Source organism: Meles meles, chromosome 2 (genome assembly GCF_922984935.1).
Source record: "Meles meles chromosome 2, mMelMel3.1 paternal haplotype, whole genome shotgun sequence".
NCBI lineage: Eukaryota > Metazoa > Chordata > Mammalia > Carnivora > Mustelidae > Meles > Meles meles.
The window spans coordinates 135,328,832-135,353,095 of record NC_060067.1 but is presented as its reverse complement, the minus strand read 5'-3'; the positions used below and the strand labels follow the sequence as shown (position 1 = coordinate 135,353,095).

The 24,264-nt window shown below is 37.5% G+C and overlaps 1 protein-coding gene across 2 annotated transcripts in view; it reads left to right on the top strand.

The window, feature by feature from the left end:
- The window catches only part of MARCHF1 (membrane associated ring-CH-type finger 1), a 322,967-nt gene that overhangs the window by 157,116 nt on the left and 141,587 nt on the right, over window positions 1-24,264 (top strand). For both annotated transcript variants that reach the window (XM_045998055.1, XM_045998054.1), the window contains exon 2: window positions 3,057-3,107. In XM_045998055.1, coding sequence (XP_045854011.1) covers window positions 3,057-3,107 — 51 coding nt within the window. The remainder of the gene's footprint in view (window positions 1-3,056; window positions 3,108-24,264) is intronic.

The window sequence follows — 24,264 nt, the reverse complement described above, 5'->3', positions numbered from 1 at the left end:
ATGCAGCTCCTGTTTCTCCACAATAACGTTTGCCGCCTCCTGTCATTACTTGTTTCTGGCACAGTCTGGAGCAGTCATCATGGGGCAGTTTCAGACCCGCAGGTTGTTAGAACGGCTTAGTTCTCAAAAATGACCTATGTCAAGATGCTCCGTGGTTGTCTACACAGGTCCACTTTGGCGTCAAGTCCAGATGCTCAGGAAAGTTTTTAAAAAGAATCCTAAAGTGTTTATATACCACATCTTCTTTATCCATTCATCTGTTGAGGGACATCTGGGCTTTTTCTGTAGTTTGGCTATTGTGGACATTGCTGCTATAAATATTCAGCTGCACATGCCCCTTCAAATCACTATGTTTGTATCTTTGGTACCCCTGAAACTAATACATTATATATTAATTTAAAAAAAAGAAATATTATTTATCAATAAGAATAAATGAACTATCAGCTAAGGAAAGAAAAAGGAATCCTAAAGTACTAATTCAGAGTCTTCGTAAACTTTTGGTTTCTGGAACAGTTCTTCCAACATTTTCTCTACAGAAGAAAGATGTACTGTGATCTCTTGGTACATGTAAAGTGCATGATACACATACATTTTGATGTGTCAGCCAGTTATCCACTAACAGATAACTGGTGGAGTAGAAAGAATAACCAGGAGGATGAGACAGAAGGCCTCAGGCTGGCCTGGCTTGGGCAAGAAGCTGCCATTGCTGGGAAAAGAAGGTCTTTGGGCTTCAAAAGAGGGGCTTCCATTCTTTGAGGCGTCTCTCTATCTTAAAATTATAAGGCTTTTTAAAAAATGTATCTATTCTTGGGGCGCCTGGGTGGCTCAGCGGGTTAAGCCTCTGCCTTCGGCTCAGGTCATGATCCCAGGGTCCTGGGATCGAGCCCCACATCGGGCTCTCTGCTCTGCAGGGAGCCTGCTTCCTCTTCTCTCTCTGTCTGCCTCTCTGCCTAGTTGTGATCTCTCTCTGTCAAATAAATAAAATATTTAAAAAAAAATAAAAAATAAAAAATGTATCTATTCAAAAGTTTTCTCATGCTTCTTTTCTACTACACTGGAAATCCTTTAAGAGTCAAGAACTAAGGCAATAAATTTTTTTAACTTATTTTGAAGTTTTAAATTTTAAAATAATTTTCAAATATCTTTTTTTTAACTTTTATTTATTTATTTTTTTCAGCGTAACAGTATTCATTGTTTTTGCACAACACCCAGTGTTCCATGCAATACGTGCCCTCCCTATTACCCACCACCTGGTTCCCCCAACCTCCCACCCCTGCCCCTTCAAAACCCTCAGGTTGTTTTTCAGAGTCCATAGTCTCTTATGGTTCGCCTCTCCTTCCAATTTCGCTCAACTTTCTTCTCTCCATCTCCCAATGTCCTCCATGTCCTTTGTTATGCTCCACAAATAAGTGAAACCATATGATACTTGACTCTCTCTCCTTGACTTATTTCACTCAGCATAATCACTTCCAGTCCCGTCCATGTTGCTACAAAAGTTGGGTATTCATCCTTTCTTTCTTTTTTTTTTTTTTATAAACGTATAATGTATTTTTATCCCCAGGGGTACAGGTCTGTGAATCGCCAGGTTTACACACTTCACAGCACTCACCATAGCACATACCCTCCCCGATGTCCATAACCCACTCCCCCTCTCTCAACCCCACCTCCCCCCAGCAACCCCCAGTTTGTTTTGTGAGATGAAGAGTCATTTATGGTTTGTGTCCCTCCCAATCCCATCTTGTTTCATTTATTCTTCTCCTATCCCCCTAACCCCCCATGTTGCATCTCCACATCCTCATATCAGGGAGATCATATGACAGTTGTCTTTCTCCGATTGACTTATTTCACTAAGCATGATACGCTCTAGTTCCTTCCACGTCGTCGCAAATGGCAAGATTTCATTTCTTTTGATGGCTGCATAGTATTCCATTGTGTATATATACCACGAATATCTTTAAACAGTTGAGTGGTTTTTTTTTAAAGATTTTTTATTTATTTGACAGAGAGAGATCACAAGTAGGCAGAGAGGCAGGCAGAAAGAGAGGGAAGCAGGGTCCCTGCTGAGCAGAGAGCCTGATGTGGGGCTTGATCCCAGGACCCTGAGATCATGACCTGAGCCGAAGGCAGAGGCTTTAGCACACTGAGCCACCCAGGTGCCCCTAAACAGTTGAGTGTTTTAAATTTAAAAGTGTCTTCTGAATGTTTATATTTTAAAAACAAATTAACAGAAAAGTCAATATATATTTTAAAGGAGCAGGAGTTAGAAGTATGCGCCATGTACCTGGTATGCAATAGTTACCGACACTAGAAACAGAATTTACTTAGAATTTCCTGGTAGCAAAAGTGATAGAGGAAATAATGGACTATATATTCATTTGTTAATTTATTTCAAAAGAACCACATATATTTTTCTAGAGAAATAAGCATTTCCAGGTAATAAATACTCCTAGACTGATAAATATACACTGATGCTAATTGAAACATTTTCACAAGGACAATGATATGTACTAGAAAATAAAATTTGGTAAGACAAATGCCATTCTGTGTAGGCAGTTTGTATATCTATCAATCAGAACAATATACTAGCATTTAGATGTTGACCCATGCTGTGTTTTCTTTTCTCCACAGTAAAGATTGTTCTTATATTCTTTTTTTTTAATAATTCCATCTCTAAATTTTTTTTTCCATTTTATTTATTTTTTCAGCGTAACAGTATTCATTGTTTTTGCACAACACCCAGTGCTCCATGCAAAATGTGCCCTCCCCATTACCCACCACCTGTTCCCCCAACTTCCCACCCCTGACCCTTCAAAACCCTCAGGTTGTTTTTCAGAGTCCATAGTCTCTTATGGTTTGCCTCCCCTTCCAAATTTTTTTTTTTTAATAAACATATAATGTATTTTTATCCCCAGGGGTACAAGTCTGTGAATCGCCAGGTTTACACACTTCACAGCACTCATGATAGCACATACCCTCCCCAATGTCCATAGCCCCCTCCCCCTCTCCCAAAGATTGTTCTTATATTCTTAATCAGTGTCTCTAATTTTATTTTTCAGAATGACAAATCCCCGGGGCGATCGGCAAGTCGATCAAGTAATATTTCAAAAGTAGGTAAACTATATTACTTAATTTTTATTGATTTCCACATCTTATGAGTTCAAGTAAATATTTTATGACGTTTAACCTATAATTGTTATCTGTGAGCAGTACACAAATATAACTTATTAATAGTTTTAACTATTTTGAGCTTCTGCTGTGATAAGAGGACATGATTTCACACAACAAAATAAGTTGTCATTTTTCTTTTTTAGCGCTATATGCAAAAGATAATTTGTTACTTTTAGAATGTCATGCAAAGTATGTTGTTTTTTTCTCTTACTTCAAACATCATGGAGCTGTCACATTCTCAACTTGAAACTGTATCAACACTCATGGTACAATTTCGATAAATTGAGTTTTCTACAAGTTTGGGCTCATCGATGCTCATATTAACCAGAATCAGTTTTAGAAATAACTTAAGACATTAGTTTAGTCATATTTGTTTTATAGAGTCAATGGATGAAGAAAACAAAATATTCCCTAGACTGTCTATAAATTTAAGCAAAACACCAGAGTGTCAAAAAGATTATGGCATGGCAGAGATAACTCTAGATTTTTATAGTGCCTGGAAATCAAAAATCAAAGGCTATTCTCTAAAATGAGACACACTGCAATGTACAGACTCAGTGTTCAGGGAATGAGAAATCATTTAGAGCCATTTGTCATATCAGAAAACTATGGACTTCCAAAAATTTAATTCAGACAAAGATGGATTTCCCATGACTATAACTTGTTCTGTGGGGCCACTCACTTGCCAGTACCCTCCATAGCCTTGAGCTTAATTTTATATATTTTGTAACTTTATATTATTTTCCTTCAAGAGAACCCCCCAAATAGTTGGCAACTACAGACACTATAGAACACAGACCCACTTCCAGGTTAGGGAAGTGTTTTGTTTTGTTTTCAGAAACAAAGAACTTCATTACACATGGAAAAATAGCAATAGCCAGAGCATCAGCATCTTCTTTAACTGGTTTCCTGAGGCGGGTTCTTGGAAGACGATGCCAAGATGGCCAGGTGACTCCTCCAAACACAGTGGATTGGTTATAGGAGTGCAACCCTACACTTAGGAAACTCTCCTATTTTCAGTAGATAGGAAGTATGCCTGTCCATTGCTCTGTGAGACAACATCTCTGTGTTATTATGCTATGCCTTATAAAAACATCCTTAAAAAGACAGTCCAGAACTAAAGCAGGCAACGAATCTGTTAACAAGACATGCAGAGAGAGATACAAGAGACCCATAGAGAATCACATCTCAGCACATGGGTGGGACTAAACATTTATAATTACATTCAAATCCAAGTGCTTTTGTGGATATTCGAGAGCCAATGTGGTCTAGGACTAATTCTAGAGAAGGAGGATCTGAGTGTCCGTTGCTGTGCTGTTGCTACTTATGTGACCGTGAGACAGTCACTTAACCTCCCTGAGATAGAATTGCCTCTGCTGTGACACGAGGGTGATGGTATCAGTCCCTTGGAAGCTTCCATAAGTAGGTGTAAATTAAAACAATTCCTTGAAAATGTCTGTCATCTTAGTCGTGTCATGAAGAACCTTGCCTGTAACTGAAGAACATTGTCATCTTTCTAGACTTGAATGTTAATGTCGACCTGGACACTTGTAAACATACCCACAACTCCTTTGTCCTGCCAGATACTGTCTCATGATCCAGGGGTACAGTGATATTTCATTTCCAAGCTGTTGTTTGAGTTTGGCACAAGGCAGATTGTTAATAACTTTTAGCCTTTTAACTTCTTTGAGAAATAAAGAAGTCAGGAGTGTAGTTTCTCTTCTGTGAGTTCTTCCAGGCTCTGATATGTATTAATTGCATCCCTGTGTGGGAGACAATTAATGACAAAAATGCATTATATTCAGAGGGAAATGAAAAGCTCTCTTTTTAAATAGTTTAGTTGCACAATAGCAAAAAAGTCAACTATCAGACACCCGTAGAGATAAAAAGATTGCTGTGTGCATGTTTATTTTTTTAAGCCAATATGACTTTCCTTTTATTCATTCTCAGAATGACAGTCACAAATGCTAAACACGTTGAGTCCTCACTACTTTTTCATGAATTATTAAGTGACAAAATTTTCATTAGGACCATGTAACCTACTGAGTGTGAAATGGCAAAATCCAGCAATATTTGAATCCTTAACTTTTAAAGTGGTGGAGAAAAAAAAATCAAAGCAGAACTAGGATGCTTTGTCTCTTTAAGTCCTCTGGACTTCATCCCATGTGCCTTTTCCTTTTCCTGATTTTGCTTTGTAACCTTTCACTGTAATAAATCATAGCCTTGATTATGACCATAAGTTCAGTCCTATGAACTTCCTAGAAAAATCACTGAAACTGGGTTGTGGTCATGGGAACCATTCCCTTCCACATTAGCCAAAAAGTGTAGACAGAAAGCTATGGGAGTTGAGAGAATGATCACTTCCCTTTGGTGAAGACAGGATGCATCAGAGATGGTTTCTTAGAGAATGTTATATAAACAGGGCCTCGAAGAATGGGTGTGAGTTGATTTGTTTAAAAGGATATAAAGCACAAAAAGTGGAATCTGGAAAACATGGATTATGAAGAGAAAGATACATAAATCATTTTAGGGGCCTTTGAGATGGAACTTTGAATAATAGGATATACTCTCTTTACTCACAACATGCAAGTGTCAGCTGTCTTGATAATACAGGGATGGATTTGGAACCCATCAAGACCCTCAAGTCTTTTTTTAATAAATATGTATGAAACTGGACATTATGATTTTTGCTCTTCAGGATTGTATAAACATGATCCCGCAGTTGTGAATATGAAATATCTAAGGATGAGATAAATAACAAATATCGAATTGTTAATGAACATTAAAAATGTTCTCGTGGTCTTTATCTCTGAATCTTTATATCCTGTGTTATTTAATTGTAATTATACCTTGCATGTTATATTTCCAGTTTTCTGGCCATTCCAGAATTTTTTCTGAGTTTATCTTTCTAGTTTGTTTTAGGACATATGAGACAGACCTGTGACTTTTTTTTCTTATTCTAATAGGATTTGTGTGCATTAGATATGTTAAAGTTGAGTGAAAAGCTACAGAGAAGCTATATAGGTTTAAAACAATGTATGTGAGATTGTCAAAATATCTTCAGTGTGAACAAAGCAGCGTTCATTTACCCACACTTACTTTTTTTGTTTGCTTTTTTGAAAAGCTGTTTTTGATATTAATGCTGGTTGCTGCTTTTTAACACACCCACGGTGCCCAAATGGGTTCCTCAAGATGTAAAATTAGCCAAATTTGGCCTTTCTTTTATTTCTTCTAGGGTGAGGAATCATTATATTCAACTAGCAACAGCATATTACATATATCACAAGAAAAATCATTCAAAAGCAAACTGTCAAAAGGAAAGAAAGCCTTGAACTTTCAATTCAAATCAACATCTAGAATTTTCTTTTAAATAAAACACTTTGAGGCTTTTTGGTCTATGTGGGAAGCAGCTCACAAAATCTAATCTACTTATGAAGAGAAACTCAAATGCCACCACATTAACAAAATATTTCAGTTAGTTTCTATCACTTACTGTTATATTCTCTAGACTTTATTTACTTGAGAAAGGTTCATTGAAATTGTTCTGTTGGTCTTTTCCTAGAAATATCATAGAGAATGTTAGGTAAAGACGGTTATGTAGTGTATAAAATAATATCCCTAAGGCTTCCTCCTCTTCTGTTCATGGACCCTAGTTTATTCTGCAGTAAATGAAGATGCATGGCAGGGTCAATACAATTTATTCAACAAATATTTTTTATGGATATATTGTGTACAAGTCATTATATAAGTAATAGCATTTTAAATAGATCTTTTCTTTTAATCAAATACATACTTTGATTTTGCTTTTGTAAATCTTTATCTCTCCATATTTTGCCAGATTTACCTTTCTAAAATTTCAATATTTTCCACCAAGGTTAAGGTGAAAGTGTTCCCTAAATGGAAAATGTATTGGGAATTCTTTCAGCTGAACCTGAGCCATACATTTGCCTCTCTGAACAGGTGTTTAATGTTCTGACTTATTTAGATATCCATTTTGGTTTGTTTATACAGGGGGCCTATAAATCAGTCATGCCCTCAGACTACATACCTTTAGCAGGTAAGTTTGATAGATAAAATGGGATGTATACTTAGGAAACAACTGGAAATGAGGTAAACTAATTTGAGAACTGTCATAGAGGTTGAGTCAAGGTCTGTCCTGAGACCAAACCTAAGTAAATGAGTATAAATTTAGTTGAATTGGTAAAAAGAATGGTGGAAGATTAAGAAAACCTGAAATCTTATATCCTGAAGCTTTTCCTTTATATACATTCACTCCTTAGGTCATCTCATCTAACCTCATGACTATATAGAATCAATATTGCCAACAACTCTCAAATAGATATTTCTTGCCCAGATGTCTGCTGTGAATTCCAGACCCAAATGTCCTACTTAAACTTTCATGTCAGTGTGTAATAGAAATCTGTCTTAGGTCAGATTGCCAAGAAATAGATTCTAAAATGAGGTTTTTGTTTTGCAATATTTTACGATGGAGAAACCCTAGAAACTTAGGAGCAGCTATCAGAGGAGTGGGAGAAACAGGACAGGGAAAAAGAGGAAGTCAAGAAAAGTTCCCCTGATCCTGCAAGGAGACCCTGCAGTATAAAATGAACTGAAAGCTGTTCCCACCTGAGGCATCAAAACAGGACTTTCATCTTCCCATACCAACCATTCACTAGCTCAAGGGCTTCTTGAGAGAGGGTACCTTCCAGGAATTTTGACTCCATCACATGCAGGTATAACTGTCTAAGAAGCCGAGGGCATTTCTCCAAAGAGAGAATCACAGTTTCAGGACTTCAGGCACAAAACTGCCCAGAAGCTGAAAGAGGCCAGGCTGGATTCTGGTGGAATGCTGAGAGCATCTGCTGTGGCCCATTGGCTGCACTGCTCAGATCCATACAAACTCATCCATCCTGTCATGGATACTTATAGATCATGATTGGTCATAATTTCTGAGGGAAAAAATGGAAGGCATGGATTAGTAGAACAGGCTCTTGCTTTGGAGTTGCCAAAGCCATAGCTAATCCACCATCTTCTCCTACCACTCATTCCAAATATCCCTCCTTCTTAATGATCTGCTCTCTCAGGCCAGGTGGCTTGTTGGGGAATTGTCTCTGACCTCCAGTCTTGATTGCTGTGCTCTTAATGAGATGCAGTTGCTGTAATCAACCATTTGAAGTTAATCCAGGGCATGGCCGAGTAAAAAAATGCTGCAATGGATCCCCCAAGTTTTAAAATATGCCTTGCTTCATCACACTACTGGGTATTTACCCTAAAGATACAAATATAGTGATCTGAAGGGGCACATGCACCTGAATGCTTATAGCAGCAATGTCCACAATAGCCAAACTATGGAAAGAACCTAGATGTCCATCAACAGATGAATGGATAAAGAAGATGTGGTATATATACACAATGGAATACTATGCAACCATCAAAAGAAATGGAATCTTGCCATTTGCGACAATGTGGATGGAACTAGAGGATATTATGCTGAGCGAAATAAGTCAATCAGACAAAGACAATTATCATATGATCTCCCTGATATGAGGAAGTTGAGAGGCAAAGTTGGGGGTTTGGGGGGTAGGGAAGTTAAAAATAAAACAAGATGGGATTGGGAGGGAGACAAACCATAAGAGACTTAATCTCACAAAAGCAACTGAGGGTTGCCGGGGGGAGGGGGGAGGGAGAGGGTGGTTCGATTATGGACATTGGGGAAGGTATGTGCTATGGTGAGTGCTGTAAAGTGTGTAAACCTGGCGATTCACAGACCTGTACCCCTGGGGCTAATAATACATTATATGTTAATAAAAAATTTAAAAATTTAAAAAATAATAATAAAATATGTCTTGCTTCTTCATCATGTAGCAGCAACCCTCCCTCCTCATATCAGACAAGAGCCAGTTGTTCAATGAGTGGTTGCTCTGCTTACCAGACAATATAACTTGTGTTATCAAGTTCATGAGGGAGAGCTCCAGTCACAGGGTCAGGTGATGGCCATGGAGGTCAGGCCTTTGGTCTTTCTAGAGCCAAGTAGCATGTCAGAAGCTACTTTCCATGAAAAGAACTCTGCTGCAATAAGATGGCCTTGATCTAGAACACTAAGGTTTTCACAGCAATTTTCCATTCAGGGCTTGATGGAGAACCTGCACTATGTTCTTATTTACCATGGTACCTCTAATATTATAGTATTTACTACTTATTACGACTTTGGATTTGAGGTTACTTATACTAAAGACAAAACTGCTGCAGAAACTTCTCTCATTCTTGACCCATCTCAAAACTGGTAGCCTTCTGAGTCATCTGATAAAGGATTTAAGCATTATTGCAAAGTGTGGTCTTTGCCATCTCTAAAACCCAAGCACTCCTACCAAGCATGCTGGGTCTTTCTTGCAAAATTTGTCCTTCACTCTGAAGGGAACGTATTGACATGCACAACACAGTGGAACCCCTACAATTTTCACTGATTAAACCTGCTCCTGTATGCTCGTAGGATTTTTCTCTTGTGCTCTAGAATCCACATGTCCAAATAAGGCATTCAGATTATTGACCTTAACTGCTCATTAGAGCTGATTAACATGATACCAGCATAAAGTAAACTAATCTGATGATGTTTGACCATTGTCAATCGATCTTATGACAAATCCCTGGGGGAGGGCCAGGGCCAGGAGTGTATACTGATGTCCATATCAGGTGAACGCAAGCTGCCTTTGATCCAGCCTTGATTCATTTGTGATGAATATTAAAAAGAACATATTATTAGACCAGTAGCTTCATACTACATGACAGACTTCCACACCACACTCTGCCGATCTACTCTAATAATGACAGTACACAAGGCACAGTAGCTGCAATTAGAGTTGCTGCCTGGTTCCATTTGCCATTGTCTACTGTCACTTGCCTGACCTACCAGGTTTCTTTTTTTTTTTTTTTTATGGGATTTCTTGAAATGGCTATTAAATCTCTTTATTGAAGAAAAAAATAGATGACATACATGCTTTATGCAGAAGTGACATTCAGGGGTCCTGCCACACCGGGGTTGTTCAACAGTCCTGTGTTGCTGACAAGGTTGTTGAGGGTCAGGTAAAATAATTAAAAGTGGATGACGAAGCAACTATCCCTTTACCTGCTTCCTTCTTGTCTAGCACCCAGTCTTTCACATTTTTCTTCTGTGGGAATTTATGACTTGTGCGTTGAGTAAACGCCATATCACTGGTTTCTAGGGCCATATTTGCAGGACATGTGCCCCGTTCTATTTCAGGGAACAGCCTGAGAAATTAAAGGGTGACACGATAGAAACAATCACCCTTATATCCTTTCAAGCCTATTTTTCCCACAACAGCCAAAATGATTCTTTGTGAGTACAAATCAGATAGTGTCTTGCTCTTGTTTAAACCCTCCAGTGGTTTCCTGTATCAAAGTAAAAATATAAATACTTACATTGGCCAAGGAGCCCTAACAGAGCCCTGCACTATCTCTCTAATTGTATTTCTTACCGCTCTCCCGCCAGAGTCACTGAGCTCCAGACACACTGACCTGATGCTGTTCCTCAAACACAAGGTTTTGCTGTGGGGCATTCGCCCTCCACGCTCCTGCTGCTCAGAATGCTCATTCCTTGAATAGCTGCATGATCAGCTGCCTGCATTGTTTTACATATCTACTTAGACACCATCTTGTCAGTGAGGACATATCTCCTTTCCTGCTGTATTTTTAAGGATTTTATTATAATCTTTAATTTTAATATTTTCCTATTTGTCTAATTTAAGCTCTAAGAGAATAAGAACTTTGTTTCTTTATTCTAGGCTGCTTCCTCAGCGCCTAGAAAATTGACTAGTAAGTAGAATACCCTCAGTAAATACATGTCAAATGAATGAATATAGACTGTTTTTGTTGTTGTTGTTGTTGTTAGCTTTAGAATGTATGCTCTTAACATGGAATGTGTAGATGGATATATAGAGCAGAGATCCTTGGACAGGCTAGTGCGTGAACATGTTACCAGTACACAGAAAATAGAACATCTGCGTGTTTACAGTAGATACAATGGAGCCCATCCAAATGCTCAATACCAGTCACCCTGCCCCAGCTTCTTTGAATGTTTTCAGATCATTCACCAGCTGTCTTGCTCTTCAGAGATTTTTTTCTAAGTCAAGTGGTGGTCTTTGACCCTATATAACACATGAGAATTTTTTCCTAATTTTTTTAAATTTAAATTCATTTAGCCAACATAGGGACATCATTTGTTTTTGGTGTAGTTTCAACGATTCCTTAGCTGTGTATAACACCCTGTGCTCATCATGTCATGTGCCCTCCTCACATGAGCATTTTTCAAAACCACACTTTAATAGGTGCATCTATTGCAGAAGAGGCACTGAATAATCCTGTGGAAAGGATCTCTTACCAAGTGGATTTCAGCAAGCCTCTGTCTGAGTCTCTCCACCTCCACCCCCCACACCGACCCTGCCCTCTCCCATTCCTGAGCCAAGACCCATTAATAGAGGATCCATGTTGTCAGAGAAGGAGGCTGTGCATGAACAATACCATGGTCTCTTCCTTATCCGGGGTGAATAAGCACTCTACCACTGAATGAATACTTAACTTGTCAGAAGCAGAGACTGATGTCCAACCCCCCGAATTAGTAGCATTTATGGAGAACACCATCCAGCCACTTGATAGCAGCTTGATTGCATCAGCTGCCTTCCAGTTTGGGCTTGTCTCACGTGTAGGGCTGGGGTGAGGGTGAAGTAAGTGAAGCATCAGGCACAGACACAAAATTTAAAGGAGTACCAAAAAACTCAGCAATCAAGATAAACTTGAATGCCATACTTTAGGAATCAAATATCCTGCAAAAACTCCATGATAAATAAAATAACAACACTTTAAATAAAAACAGGATCAGTGCTGTTAAGCCATGTGCAGCCAGAGGCAAAAGAAAAAATCCATAATACTGGTTTTGCATTTATTGAAACTTTTCATATTTGTTCATCATGGGTCTTTTGCACTAATTTTTTTTAAGTATTGCTTTCAATGTTTTTTCTCTTCCTTACTGAACTTTTTGGTGCTCTCTTTGGAGCCCAAGGCAAGTGCCTCACTCCTTCACTCTCTTCTCAGCTCTCTGCCTAACTACACTGAACTTATTTGCAATTATATAAAATTTAAAAATAATTTTTACAGTTGCACTGGCCACATTCAAGTGCTCAATAGTTACAAGTGGTTAATGTTTGCCATATTATACAACGTAGAATGTTCCCATCCTCACAGAGCATTCAATCAGACACTGCCGCTGTAGAGAAGATGCTAAAGTCCTCTTTGAAAAGAAATAAGTGAATGGTTACTTGGATGCTTTCAAAACACCTAGAAAAGTAATCCCAATCTGGACCAGATGCAATACTACCTAAAATGTCAATTTGCAAGTTCTTAAATCCAGATTCCTGGCAAGTCAGCTTTGCTTGACTTAAGGAAATATTTTCATAACAAGAAATATTGAGGATCAGGAACTACTGATCATGAATGAGCCCCAGGAATTAATGACAGAGCTTTAATTGTTGTGACTGTGATACTGTAGTAATGTGGGAACTTGTTTTTCCAGACCAGATCATGAAACAAAGGTGTGCCCGTATTTGGTTCCCATAATAATTCTGAATGGAAATGAATACCATGTGGTTTTGTGGTGCCAGGGGTGAGAATCATCTCTCACCACTGATCAACTGTGAGCAGAACAAAAAGTAACCTTGCAGTGGTAGTTTCTTTTCCAATGAAAAAGATTTATTTTAAATAAGGATGATTGCATTTAATTTAATTCTAATTTTTATAGATACTCATATATTTCAGTGTAATGAATCTCTGATGAAATAAAAGCATACATTTAAAGTCTAACTAGGCATGAAATGTGGAATGTTGGGGGCTGGGGATAGAAGATGCTATAAGAGAGGGGCACCTGGGTGGCTCAGTGGGTTAAGCCGCTGCCTTTGGCTCAGGTCATGATCTCAGGGTCCTAGGATCAAGTCCCGCATCGGGCTCTCTGCTCAGCAGGGAGCCTGCTTCCCTCTCTCTCTCTCTCTCTGCCTGCCTCTCTGCCTACTTGTGGTCTCTCTCTGTCAAATAAATAAATAAAATCTTTAAAAAAAAAAAAGAAGATGCTATAAGAGAAATAAATGTTGTCTATTGATACTCTAAGCAGTCGTAATTTCTTCCCTCTGGATTTCCTCAACTAAACATTTAATACAAGAAAAATTTATCTGAAGCCAAATTGGTATTTCTTTGAGTATCTTTAATGTCAATAAACCGTACAAAATTTCTTTAAATTTACATTATCTAACATGGTAGTTTGATGATTGCACCCTTGAATTTTTCACCTATGATTTTATTTTAGGAAATAATTTAATTGTATAGATTTCCCCATTCCTAACAAAAGCTACACTTAGTGCCAGCAACTCTAAAGTTTGATCCGTGAAGGAATTGGAGATATTATAGTTCAAATACTACAAGTAAATAAGAGAAAATTGTTTAAATCATTGAAAACCAAAGAAACAAAGAGTTTTTGATCATCTTTAACCTATTTACACAAAAGGTGGTATGTTTTCCATAGGATTACACCAACATCTCTCACTGCTTCTCTCCTTTTCTGTTATCTCTTGTATTATTAGATAATAGTTGTCTTTTTAATTTTTTTAATGGCCTTGGCTTTTTTCTCTTTTGTTTGGTTACAATTAAATCCTGGGGTTTCTTTTTACTTCTCCCAGCACCATTTTACTTGGTTACTTGCTACCATTTGTTTCCTTTCAGTGTCCTTCATCATCCCCTATTTTTGAGCTCTTTCCATGTATCCTACAGTGAATTGAATGTTGGCAGCTGTGCTGTTAATGTAATTAATGTGCATAGTCAATTTGGATTGACTAGGCCAAATAAATCTACTTTGAGACTTAAACTATTCAATTTGGCTGTCTTTGTTGATCAGATTAGCTGGGTAATTGTCAAACCTCTATCCCACTAATTACTGCAGAGATACATAATGTTTTCCCTCATTTGATTCACATTTCATTGAAATTTACAATCAAAACTTTATGAAGGAATAGTGACATATAAATAGCACCAGTTTAAGATGAAATTCAATAACCACTTGCATCGTTTCATGTCATCTTTGTATTGAAGTAAGGAAAGGGAAAAGTTATAAGAAAACATTCTTCTTGCTGCCACTAAAGGAAAGATGAATGACAGGAGCTTTATATCCATAAACTCATAAACATCATACTTCCCCTCACAACAGACTGACACTCTCAGACATAGTAACTTTTTTATTTTTACCTTTAAAAATGAAAGTAGATGGGGCGCCTGGGTGGCTCAGTGGGTTAAAGCCTCTGCCTTTAGCTCAGGTCATGATCCCAGGGTCCTGGGATCGAGCCCCACATCCGGCTCTCTGCTCAGCAGGGAGCTTGCTTCCTCTTCTCTCTCTGCCTGGCTCTCTGCCTACTTGTGATTTCTGTCTGTCAAATAAATAAATAAAATCTTTTAAAAAAATGAAAGTAGAGCAATTAATTACTCTTTGGTTCACCGTAGGTCTTCAGTCCGCCAGAAGGAAAATTTTTGCTGACCAAACTACAATAAACTATTATTTTATTTATGTACACAGCAAACGTATCTTTTGTTCTTTTTTTTGTGATAGGTGAAAAGAGCATAGGTTCTTACCTCTTGTAACATACATTGAACCTGAGAGGCTATTAGGTAACCCAATGATCACTGTCCCATGTAAAGTGCTGTTTGATTCCCCAACTTGGCATTTCTACTATGTCAAGATGATTTTGTTTGAAGTAAGCAAAACAGAATACTAAGATTACTTTTTGTGCCTGCCCATCCTAAAAATGAGACAAAACTTATACACCAGAAAGCTAACAAATTTGCAGGTCTCTAGTCCGTGTGCTGCAGAATAAATTTTACATGGTTGGGAAAGACTTCTAATGGAAGAATTTGGTTTTGTGAAAACATCTGTTCTGAGAAGAGAAGTAGATGGCTAAAAGTAGTAAAAATAGTACTTATTGAATGGTTCTGCAAATAATTCATTTGAAGAAAAAATACTCACAGTTTTTTTTTACTGTGAATTTTAATGACAGATTTATTCTGTACTTGACCACACTATATAAAAGAGCATTTTTATTATGTCACCTGAGTCTTTGACTTGCCATTGTCTCCTAAATAGACAAATACAATGACAATAACGACAGCTCAAATTTATTGAAAACCTGTGTGTTAAGCACTGAGGTCAACATTTAACCCAGGAGATAAGGGTTTTTCAATGTGGTATCTAGAAAGTCAGACCTTATGACAGAGGTAGTTTAGTGAGTATATATATTCAGGGTACTTAAAGGAGATTTTAAGAAAAATATTAACAGAAATGTGTCCCATCCATCCATCTCCCTCCCAATCCCATCTTGTTTCATTTATTGTTCTCCTATCCCCCTAACCCCCCATGTTGCTTCTCCATGTTCTCATATCAGAGAGATCATATGATAGTTGTCTTTCTCCGATTGACTTATTTCACTAAGCATGATACGCTCTAGTTCCATCCACGTCGTCGCAAATGGCAAGATTTCATTTCTTTTGATGGCTGCATAGTATTCCATTGTGTATATATACCACATCTTCTTTATCCATTCATCTGTTGATGGACATCTAGGTTTTTTCCATAGTTTGGCTATCCATCTCTCCACCTGCTTTATTCCCTACATGTTCATTCACTCAGAAGTGAATCCAAATGAGGAATAGAATAACATGTACTTTATACACAGGTCTTTCTGTCCAAGTATGAAGAGAAGCTTTGCTTACTACTTAATACATAGTAAAATTGTGTTTTTTTTAACATAACGATGAATTATTGAGCACTACATCTGAAACTAATGATGTACTACATGTTGGCTAATTGAATAAATAATAATATTATATCTGAGGTAGAAAATTATTTTATATTGAAAAAATTTTTTATTAGTACAATGCAAGATTGGGCTTTAAGCTTTCTGAGGTGAACCTTTAGTCTGTCTTATTAATATTAATCGGGATTAGTGAGCACTTGCTAGGTGTCATTTCTTAAGGACCTATGATGTGTCAAGCATCCTAATTGGTTCTATACATCTATTATCACTAACCCAGAGGGGAACCTTTTTAGATGGGTTTACAATTTAAAGATTTTCTAATCTTAAGCCTTAGATTAAGCAATTTACCCTAACTCTCAAAAAAAGTTAGGGGCAGCACCTGGATTTTTTACCTAGGTGTTATACTCAAAAAGTTACTTATCCACAATCTAATGTGCCAGACTACTCCCACTGTCATCTCCGACTTGTCTTCAGTGTGACACACACAGAAGTGTGAATGACCATCACAGACTATGTAGGACTCACCCTATGGAAAGAAAGGGAAGTGATTTCAAAAATAATTGGATAATTGATGTGGTCATATTAAGAAAAGATTTGAGTTGCCTTCTTTTGGTAGACAGTAGAAAGCCATTGAGGTTTCTTGGGAAGGGGAAACGCATAATAGAAATGACTTGTAAGCCTGTCACATGTTGTATTTAAAATGTATGCATAATCTAACCTTAGAAAAGTTTTGAACACAAATACTGAATGCTGGTTAATGATATGCGTTCTGAATTATTTAGGAATGAAGTGTACTTCTGTATGCAACTTACTTTGATATGAATCACCAAAATAAGATTTGTGCATGGCTGATATATGATAACATAGACTTAGCAATATGTTAGAAATTTGGGTATTGATATACTTGTGTTACTGCATAATCCTTTCAGCTTTGATGTATATTTGAAAGTTTTCATAAGATGCTAGGAAAAACTGAAATAGTCATATCAATATGTAAGGTAGATTGGAGGAGCATAGAGTAATACTCACAGATATTATAGTAAACTGGAAATGCGCTGTTGAGTACCTGGAGAAGTTAGTGAAAATGGCAAAGAAGTATTGATCACAATTAGCATTTAACGTGAAGAAATGAGTTACGTTTAACAACTGGAAATAAGGGATTAAAAAAAAAAGATGAATCTTATTGAGAGATTCCAAGCTTTTAAAAGAACAAATGGGGGTGTTTTCTACTCTGACATTAAAATCCTTGATGTGATAGGTACCCAAATGCTGCCTTTTCCTTTGAAGCACTTCTGTAGCAGGTTGTTTTTGTTTTTGTTTTTGTTTTTGTTTTTTTGGAGACTTCCCAAACTAGAATTCTCCCTGACATTGGCAACATACTATGTAACTGATACCTTGCGATCACTCTAAAGCTCACTTTACTGAATACACTGATAAATATCCCATGCCACATGTTCTTCCTACAATGTGACATTCACATTCCTCTAAAGAAGAAGGACCTATGTTCCCTCCTCTTAAAACTAGGTGTACCTTTGTCATTCCTTCAACAAGTTAAACATGGTGGAAGTGATACCGTGTGTCTTTTAAGGCTAGGTCATAAGCGTCTGCTTAGTCATTTCTCTCTCATAACACATTCATTAAGAGCCCTGATATGATGATGTAAGAATACTGGCTGTCCTGAAGCTGCCATGTTAGAAAGTGCACATAGAGGGTTCACACAGCGATAGAGATGCCTAAGGAGCCTCAGCTGTTCTGGTTTCCAGTGGTTAGAGTCTTCCCAGTGCTGGTGGCAGAGGAGTGAGTGAATGAGCCTCCATGTGATTCTGCCCCCAGGCTTTAAGCCTCCCCAGTTTTCACCAAGTGAAACAGAGAGAGTCCTTCTTGTTGATCCCTGTCAAGATTGCAGATTTGTGAGCTAAACAAATTTCATCATTTTAAACTACTGTATTTGGGGATAATTTGTTACTAAGCCATCATAAGCCATACACACAGACTTTTTCCATTAAGTTCACTTTGTCCTAGCTGGAAGACCTGATTTCTTTTAAGACTACTTATGGCTCAAAAGAAACATGAATTCTTGCTCCTTAGCCATGAAAATACCTCTTATTCCAACTAGTCTTCTCTTCCACTCTGCAGTAGCGCCCAGATTCAGTTAATATCTTTAAATTTTTGTCAGTGAAACAGACAATAATCTTTATAGCTTCCAAAATCTGGAGAGTAAATATCAAACTCAGGCCGACCACCAGTCCCTATGTCACCTCTGTGCAAAGTAGAAAAAGGTACTACTTACCCACGATATTATATTTCCATCTTTCATAAAAGTATCATAATGTATACTGGTTTTCTTAGAACAAAATATTACTGCCACTTGATTGAAAATCATTTTACTATATTGAACTGTGATGTCTGTAATAAGAATGACACCGCTAGAGGGCAGTGTACAATCTGCACACCACTGCACCTGCCAGTCTGAGAATTCTTCTCCAGGTTTTCCTAATTCTCTTTTTATTCGGCTTGAAATCAATGGAAGCGTTCTTTCAACTACACTAAACAGCACTTCTTTCCTCTCAGTCTTTCCTTCTTTACATAGCCTGAAGATGCTTGGTGGTCTAGAAATGTCACAAAATTAGTTTTCAGGAACCATCTCTTACCAAGCCCTACACAGACACACAGCCCTTTAAATATGTGGATTCTACTAAAATAAAATAAGAAATTAAAAAAAAACGTGTTCACTATACTGGAATTAAAATTTAAAAAATAAAATACAAATATGGGAATACTCTTTACATTTCTAAAGTACAGTTCAGAAACAAAAATAGTCCCATTTAACATGGTCCCAATAATATCTGGTTATTATTCATCTTTCATCAGTAATTATTGATTTCATATATATGTGTATATGAAATACATATACAATTAAATATATATATATGTATACACACACACACAGTTTGGAATAAGGTGTATTTTCACTGCTAAGGAATATATATATATGTATATGTGTGTATATCTATATAAAAGACATAGTGCCAGGCCCCAGAAAAATAAGGGAGAGCCACAAAATTTACAGCGTAATAAGTTATTCAAGCAATCATAAAATCATGCAAGTATGTAATGGCAACTTCGATAAATATTAAGAAGGAATTTTAAGTGATAATGGAGCATCTTGGAGTATGGTTTGGATTGAGAATAGAGATTCAGGATTTATCCTGCAGAGGTGTTGTTTCTAAATATAAGGAACCATATTCATGGTGAGTAAAAGTATGAAAAAAAAGATCAGAAGTCTAAAGATAGAAGTGCGAGAAACACTCCTAGTTACACAGAGGAAGGATGGCAAGGAGCCCTGGAAGAACACAAGAAGTGGCAAAAGAGGTAGGAGCAACCGTGAGTGCTGAGTGAGCTGGGGGGACACCAAAAAGGAGAATGTTTACAGAAGGGGTAGTATTCTAGAGAGCACAGTTCCTCAGAGAGTTTAGGGACAGTTAATACCAAGAAAAGATCATTAAGTCTGACGAACATGCCAGCACTCCTTATCTTCAACTACAGAAAAAGGATCCTGAGTTTTATGATAAAGATACCAGAAGGATTTTATAGCTTCACAAGGAAGAGGAACTCAAATGAGGATATGGATCTCAGAAGCCTTTCTGGGTAGTTTGAGCCCAAGCTGAGTTTTAAAAGGTAATGTAAGAGCTAAATTAAAAAGGAAGGTAGGAACATTGAGTGCAAAGCTATAGGGAAGCAAATGAGTATGCAAGACATGTTTGGGAGTTGCTAGTAGTTTGAAGCCAATGGTTACATTTGAAGGAATGACAGGGATGGGACTGGTAAAATAAGATCATGTCAGAGCTTTGGATTAACTTAAAAAATAGAGCTCTACCAAAAAAAAAAAAAAAAAAGGATCTGAAGCTAATGATACTCTGTATGTTAATTAATTGAATTTAGATAAAATAAGGTATTAAAAAAAAGAAATAGAAATAAGGTTGATCAACTTAGAAAAAGATAAGAGCTAGAGATCAATTAAAAAGGGGAAAAGGGAATGGCAGGGGGTGCCTGGGTGGACTTAGTGGGTTAAGCCACTGCCTTCAGCTCAGGTCAAGATCTCAGGGTCCTAGGATGGAGCCCTGCATGGGGCTCAGCAGGGAGCCTGCTTCACCTTCTCTCTCTCTGCCTGCCTCTCTGCCTACTTGTGATTTCTCTATCAAATAAATAAAATCCTAAAATAAATAAAATCTTTTAAAAAAGGAAGTGGCCAAGTGAAACATGGGAGTTTAAGAAGTGATGGGGCACCTGGTGGCTCAATTGGTTAGACATCTGCCCTCAGCTCAGGTCATGATCCTGGGGTCCTGGGATTGAGCTCCACGTCAGTCTCCCTGCTGAGTAGGGAGTCTGCTTCTCCTTCTCCCACTGATGCTCCCCTGACTGTGTTTTCTCTCTAGCTCTCACAAATAAGTAAATAAATAAATCTTAAAAGAGAGAGAGAGAGAAAAAGAAGTGGAGAAAAATTTGAGCTACCTTTTTTTCCCCCCAGTGTTCCAAGATTCATTGTTTATGCATCACACTGAGCTATCCCTTAAAAGGCCAAATATATAGGATTTGAAGATTCTGGAGTTTGGGGGCTAGATGAAGAGGGAGCCTAGTTTCCCATCTTCATTACCAAGATGAATGTGTGGGACATGTACTACCGTTCACTGCTAAAAGGACACAGGAGTGGGAGAATATGGGGTTGAGGTAGTCTGGGATTTTCTAAATGGCAGTAGGCTCTAGGCAGAATGATCTGGCTATAAGAAAAAAAAACAACATATCAGTATATACTCAGATTTTTTTTCCTGGAAAATGATCAATTTAGGGTGTCTTTAAATCTGGGAAAGTATTCCTAGAAAATCCAATGATCTTTTGCAACTCATGGCACAAGTTGAAACATAAAGCACAGAAATTTTCCTTTCACATTCTCCCAAAGCACTCTGGCAGGAAGGAAAAGAATTTCAACTCTCTCTTTTTTCAATTGATTTGAGTGTTGTGAGAGCCAGACACCACACTTAATGATTTACAGCCCATACTCAAGAGTCTACCATATTACTGAATTCCTCTGCCAGATCCCACGCCACACTGCCAAATGTTAATGCCCTGTGTACGTGACTCTTTAGTCCATGAGATCAGTTTTGAGAAATCAGCAGAGCTGTAGAAATAAAATGTTCATTTCTTAAGTGGTATTTACTGCAGAAAGTGGTTTTTTCTAAAAGGAGCTGCTTTCACGCCTAGGGAAAAGTTAAAAGTCACTGTGGTTATCTCGCTGACTGAACAAGCTGATAAATAAGACTATTAATATGTGGATAAACAAGGCATGGACCAAATTTCATTAGTTTTCCATAATTCCAAGAACCCAATACCATGAAAGAAGATGTAGAAAAGTCTAAGGTAGTCCTAAAAGCATAAAGTAAGCCTCAAAGAGACACAGACAATAAAGAGAACAGTATTCGATCAGCTGTGTTCCACATAACTCACACAAACAGCTTATTCTCTGTGCAGGAAATGCTCCAGGATAGTGGAAGAGATATACTGAGTGTTTATTCTAAAATTACCTAGTGTGAGACTTAAGACATTTGTTTCCTTAAAGGAGTCTGCCTGACATTTGAACTTCCTTATAAAATTGCATTAAATATGTATCAGCTTGGAGGGCCTACCAAAATAGAATAATGCATTTTCAATTTAGTCTTGGTTACACTTGACCTGTTTTAAAGTGTTTCCTTAATGAAATGGAAGCTATACCAAAATTAAGTCTATGCAAGTGGCAGAGCAGGTTCTGTGTTATTTAATCATAATGCATACCATCCACTTTGCGAGAGTGTAGAAACAATACAGAGATGGTGATTGCTTTAATCTGGCAGGCCTGATAACATTGTCATAATAATCAAAACGAAGTTCAAGTGGTTTTCTGACCTGAATGTAACACTCATGTTTTACTGTAAGAAATAAGGAAGGGCAGAGAACCAAGAAATTCTACCGTGGCAGTTTTAGCTTGTAATTGTACTAATAATTCTGCATCAAGGGCTGTTGAGCTAAGCAAAAAGGGTTCAAAAACCCAGTCTTCTTCGTTACCATCACCAGTTTATCTGTTCAACAGTAGGCACCATTCTAGGCGCTTTTCACATGAATTAACTCAGAAATGAGTTCATCCCCAGAACCTAGCTTGCTTGTTAAAAACCACACTTTCTGCAGATGAAAAAACTGAAGCCAGAAGAGTTTCAAAGTTATACAACTAGGCAAAGTGGAAACCTGGGATTCCAAAGGCCATGTTTTTCCTCTCCAACTTGCTTCCTTATTCCGTAACTTATCAGCACACAGTGTGTGGCAGGCAACTTGCTGGGTGGGAATATGCAGTGAATAAAAAGTAGTCACACTGTGGAAAGAGCTGTCACACTAAAGGGAGGGATCAACAGTAGACAAAGAAGTAAACAAGACAGTGTTATGCTGTGGTGGCAGGTGCTTAAGAAATAGAGTTGGCATAGAAAATTGGGGGTGGGGGAGTATTTTTTGTTTGTTTAGTTATTTGTTTTCAATGTAGCATGAATAGACAAGACCTTTTTGAGGAAGAGCTACTGTAAGAAGAGACCTGAATGATACATAAATGAAAATTACTGTAGCAGGGAACAAATGGTAAACTCCAAAATCTGAGGCAAGATGGAGGTTGGCATTTTCTGAGTACCAGGAGAAGGCTAGTTTGGCAAAAATGTATTAAATAATATAGAGAAAAGAATGAAATAAGATGGGAACAAATCATGAACCAAGTAATCTAGAGCCTTGTAGAAACTTCTGGATTTTTTTCCTAAGAATGAATGGGAAGCTGCAGAAGGATTATGGTAAGAAAATTATATAACCAAAGCCACATCTTTTTTTTTTTTTTAACATATAATGTATTATTAACCCCAGGGGTACAGGTCTGTGAATCGCCAGACTCACACACTTCACAGCACTCATCCTCCCCAATGTCCATACCCCCACTACCCACTCCCTGCCCCCCTCCCCCCAGCAACCCTCAGTTTGTTTTGTGAGATTAAGAGTCTCTTATGTTTTGTCTCCCTCCCGATCCCATCTTGTTTCATTTATTCTTTTCCTACCCCCCAAACCCTCCACATTGCATCTCCACATCCTCATATCAGGGAGATCATATGATAGTTGTCTTTCTCTGATGGACTTATTTTGCTAAGCATAATACCCTCTAGTTCCATCCATGTCGTCGCAAATGACAAGATTTCATTTCTTTTGATGGCTGCATAGTATTCCATCGTATATATATACCATATCTTCTTGATCCATTCATCTGTTGATGGACATCTAGGTTCTTTCCATAGTTTGGCTACTGTGGACATTGCTGCTATAAGCACCGAATTCACATCTTAAAATACTGTTCTAGATTCAGTGTGGGGAATAGATTGCTTATTATTTTGTGTACTTGATTGCAGATTCTGAGAAGGATATGTAAAATAGCAAATAACATTTTTAAAATTTTATTTATTTATTTATTTATTTGGTTTTAAATCTACTATAGTTAACATAAAGTGTTATATTCATTTCAGGTGTACAATATAGTGACTCAGCAATTCTATGCATTACTAGGTGCTCATCAAGATAAGTGTACTTTTAATCCCCTTCACCTATTCACCCATCCCCCCACCCATCTCCCCTCTGGTAACCATCTGTTAATTCTCTATAGTTAAGAGTTGGTTTCTTGGTTTGTCTCCTTTTTAAAAATTTTCATTTAAATGCCAGTTATTTAACATACAGTGTAACATTAGTTTCATGTATACAATGTAGTAGTGATTCATCACTTACATACAACACCAAGTACTCATCATAACAAGTGCCCTCCTTAATGCCCATCATCTGTTTCTCCCATTCCCTCACCCATGTCTCCTCTGATAATAATCAGTTTGTTCTCTGTAGTTAAGAGTCTGTTTCCTGGTTTGCCTCTCTCTCTCTTTTTTTATTGTCCCTTTGCTGATTTGTTTTGTTTCTCAAATTCCACAGATGAGTGAAATCATATGGTATTTGTCTTTCTGACTGATTTATTTGACTTAGCACTATACTCCATAACTCTATCAATGTGGTTGCAAAGGCAAGATTTTATTCTTTTTTATGGGCTAGTAATACTCCATTATGTATATATAAATACTTTTCTTTATCCTTTTATCAGTCAGTAGACACTTGGGCTGTTTCCATAATTTGGCTATTGTCTATAAGA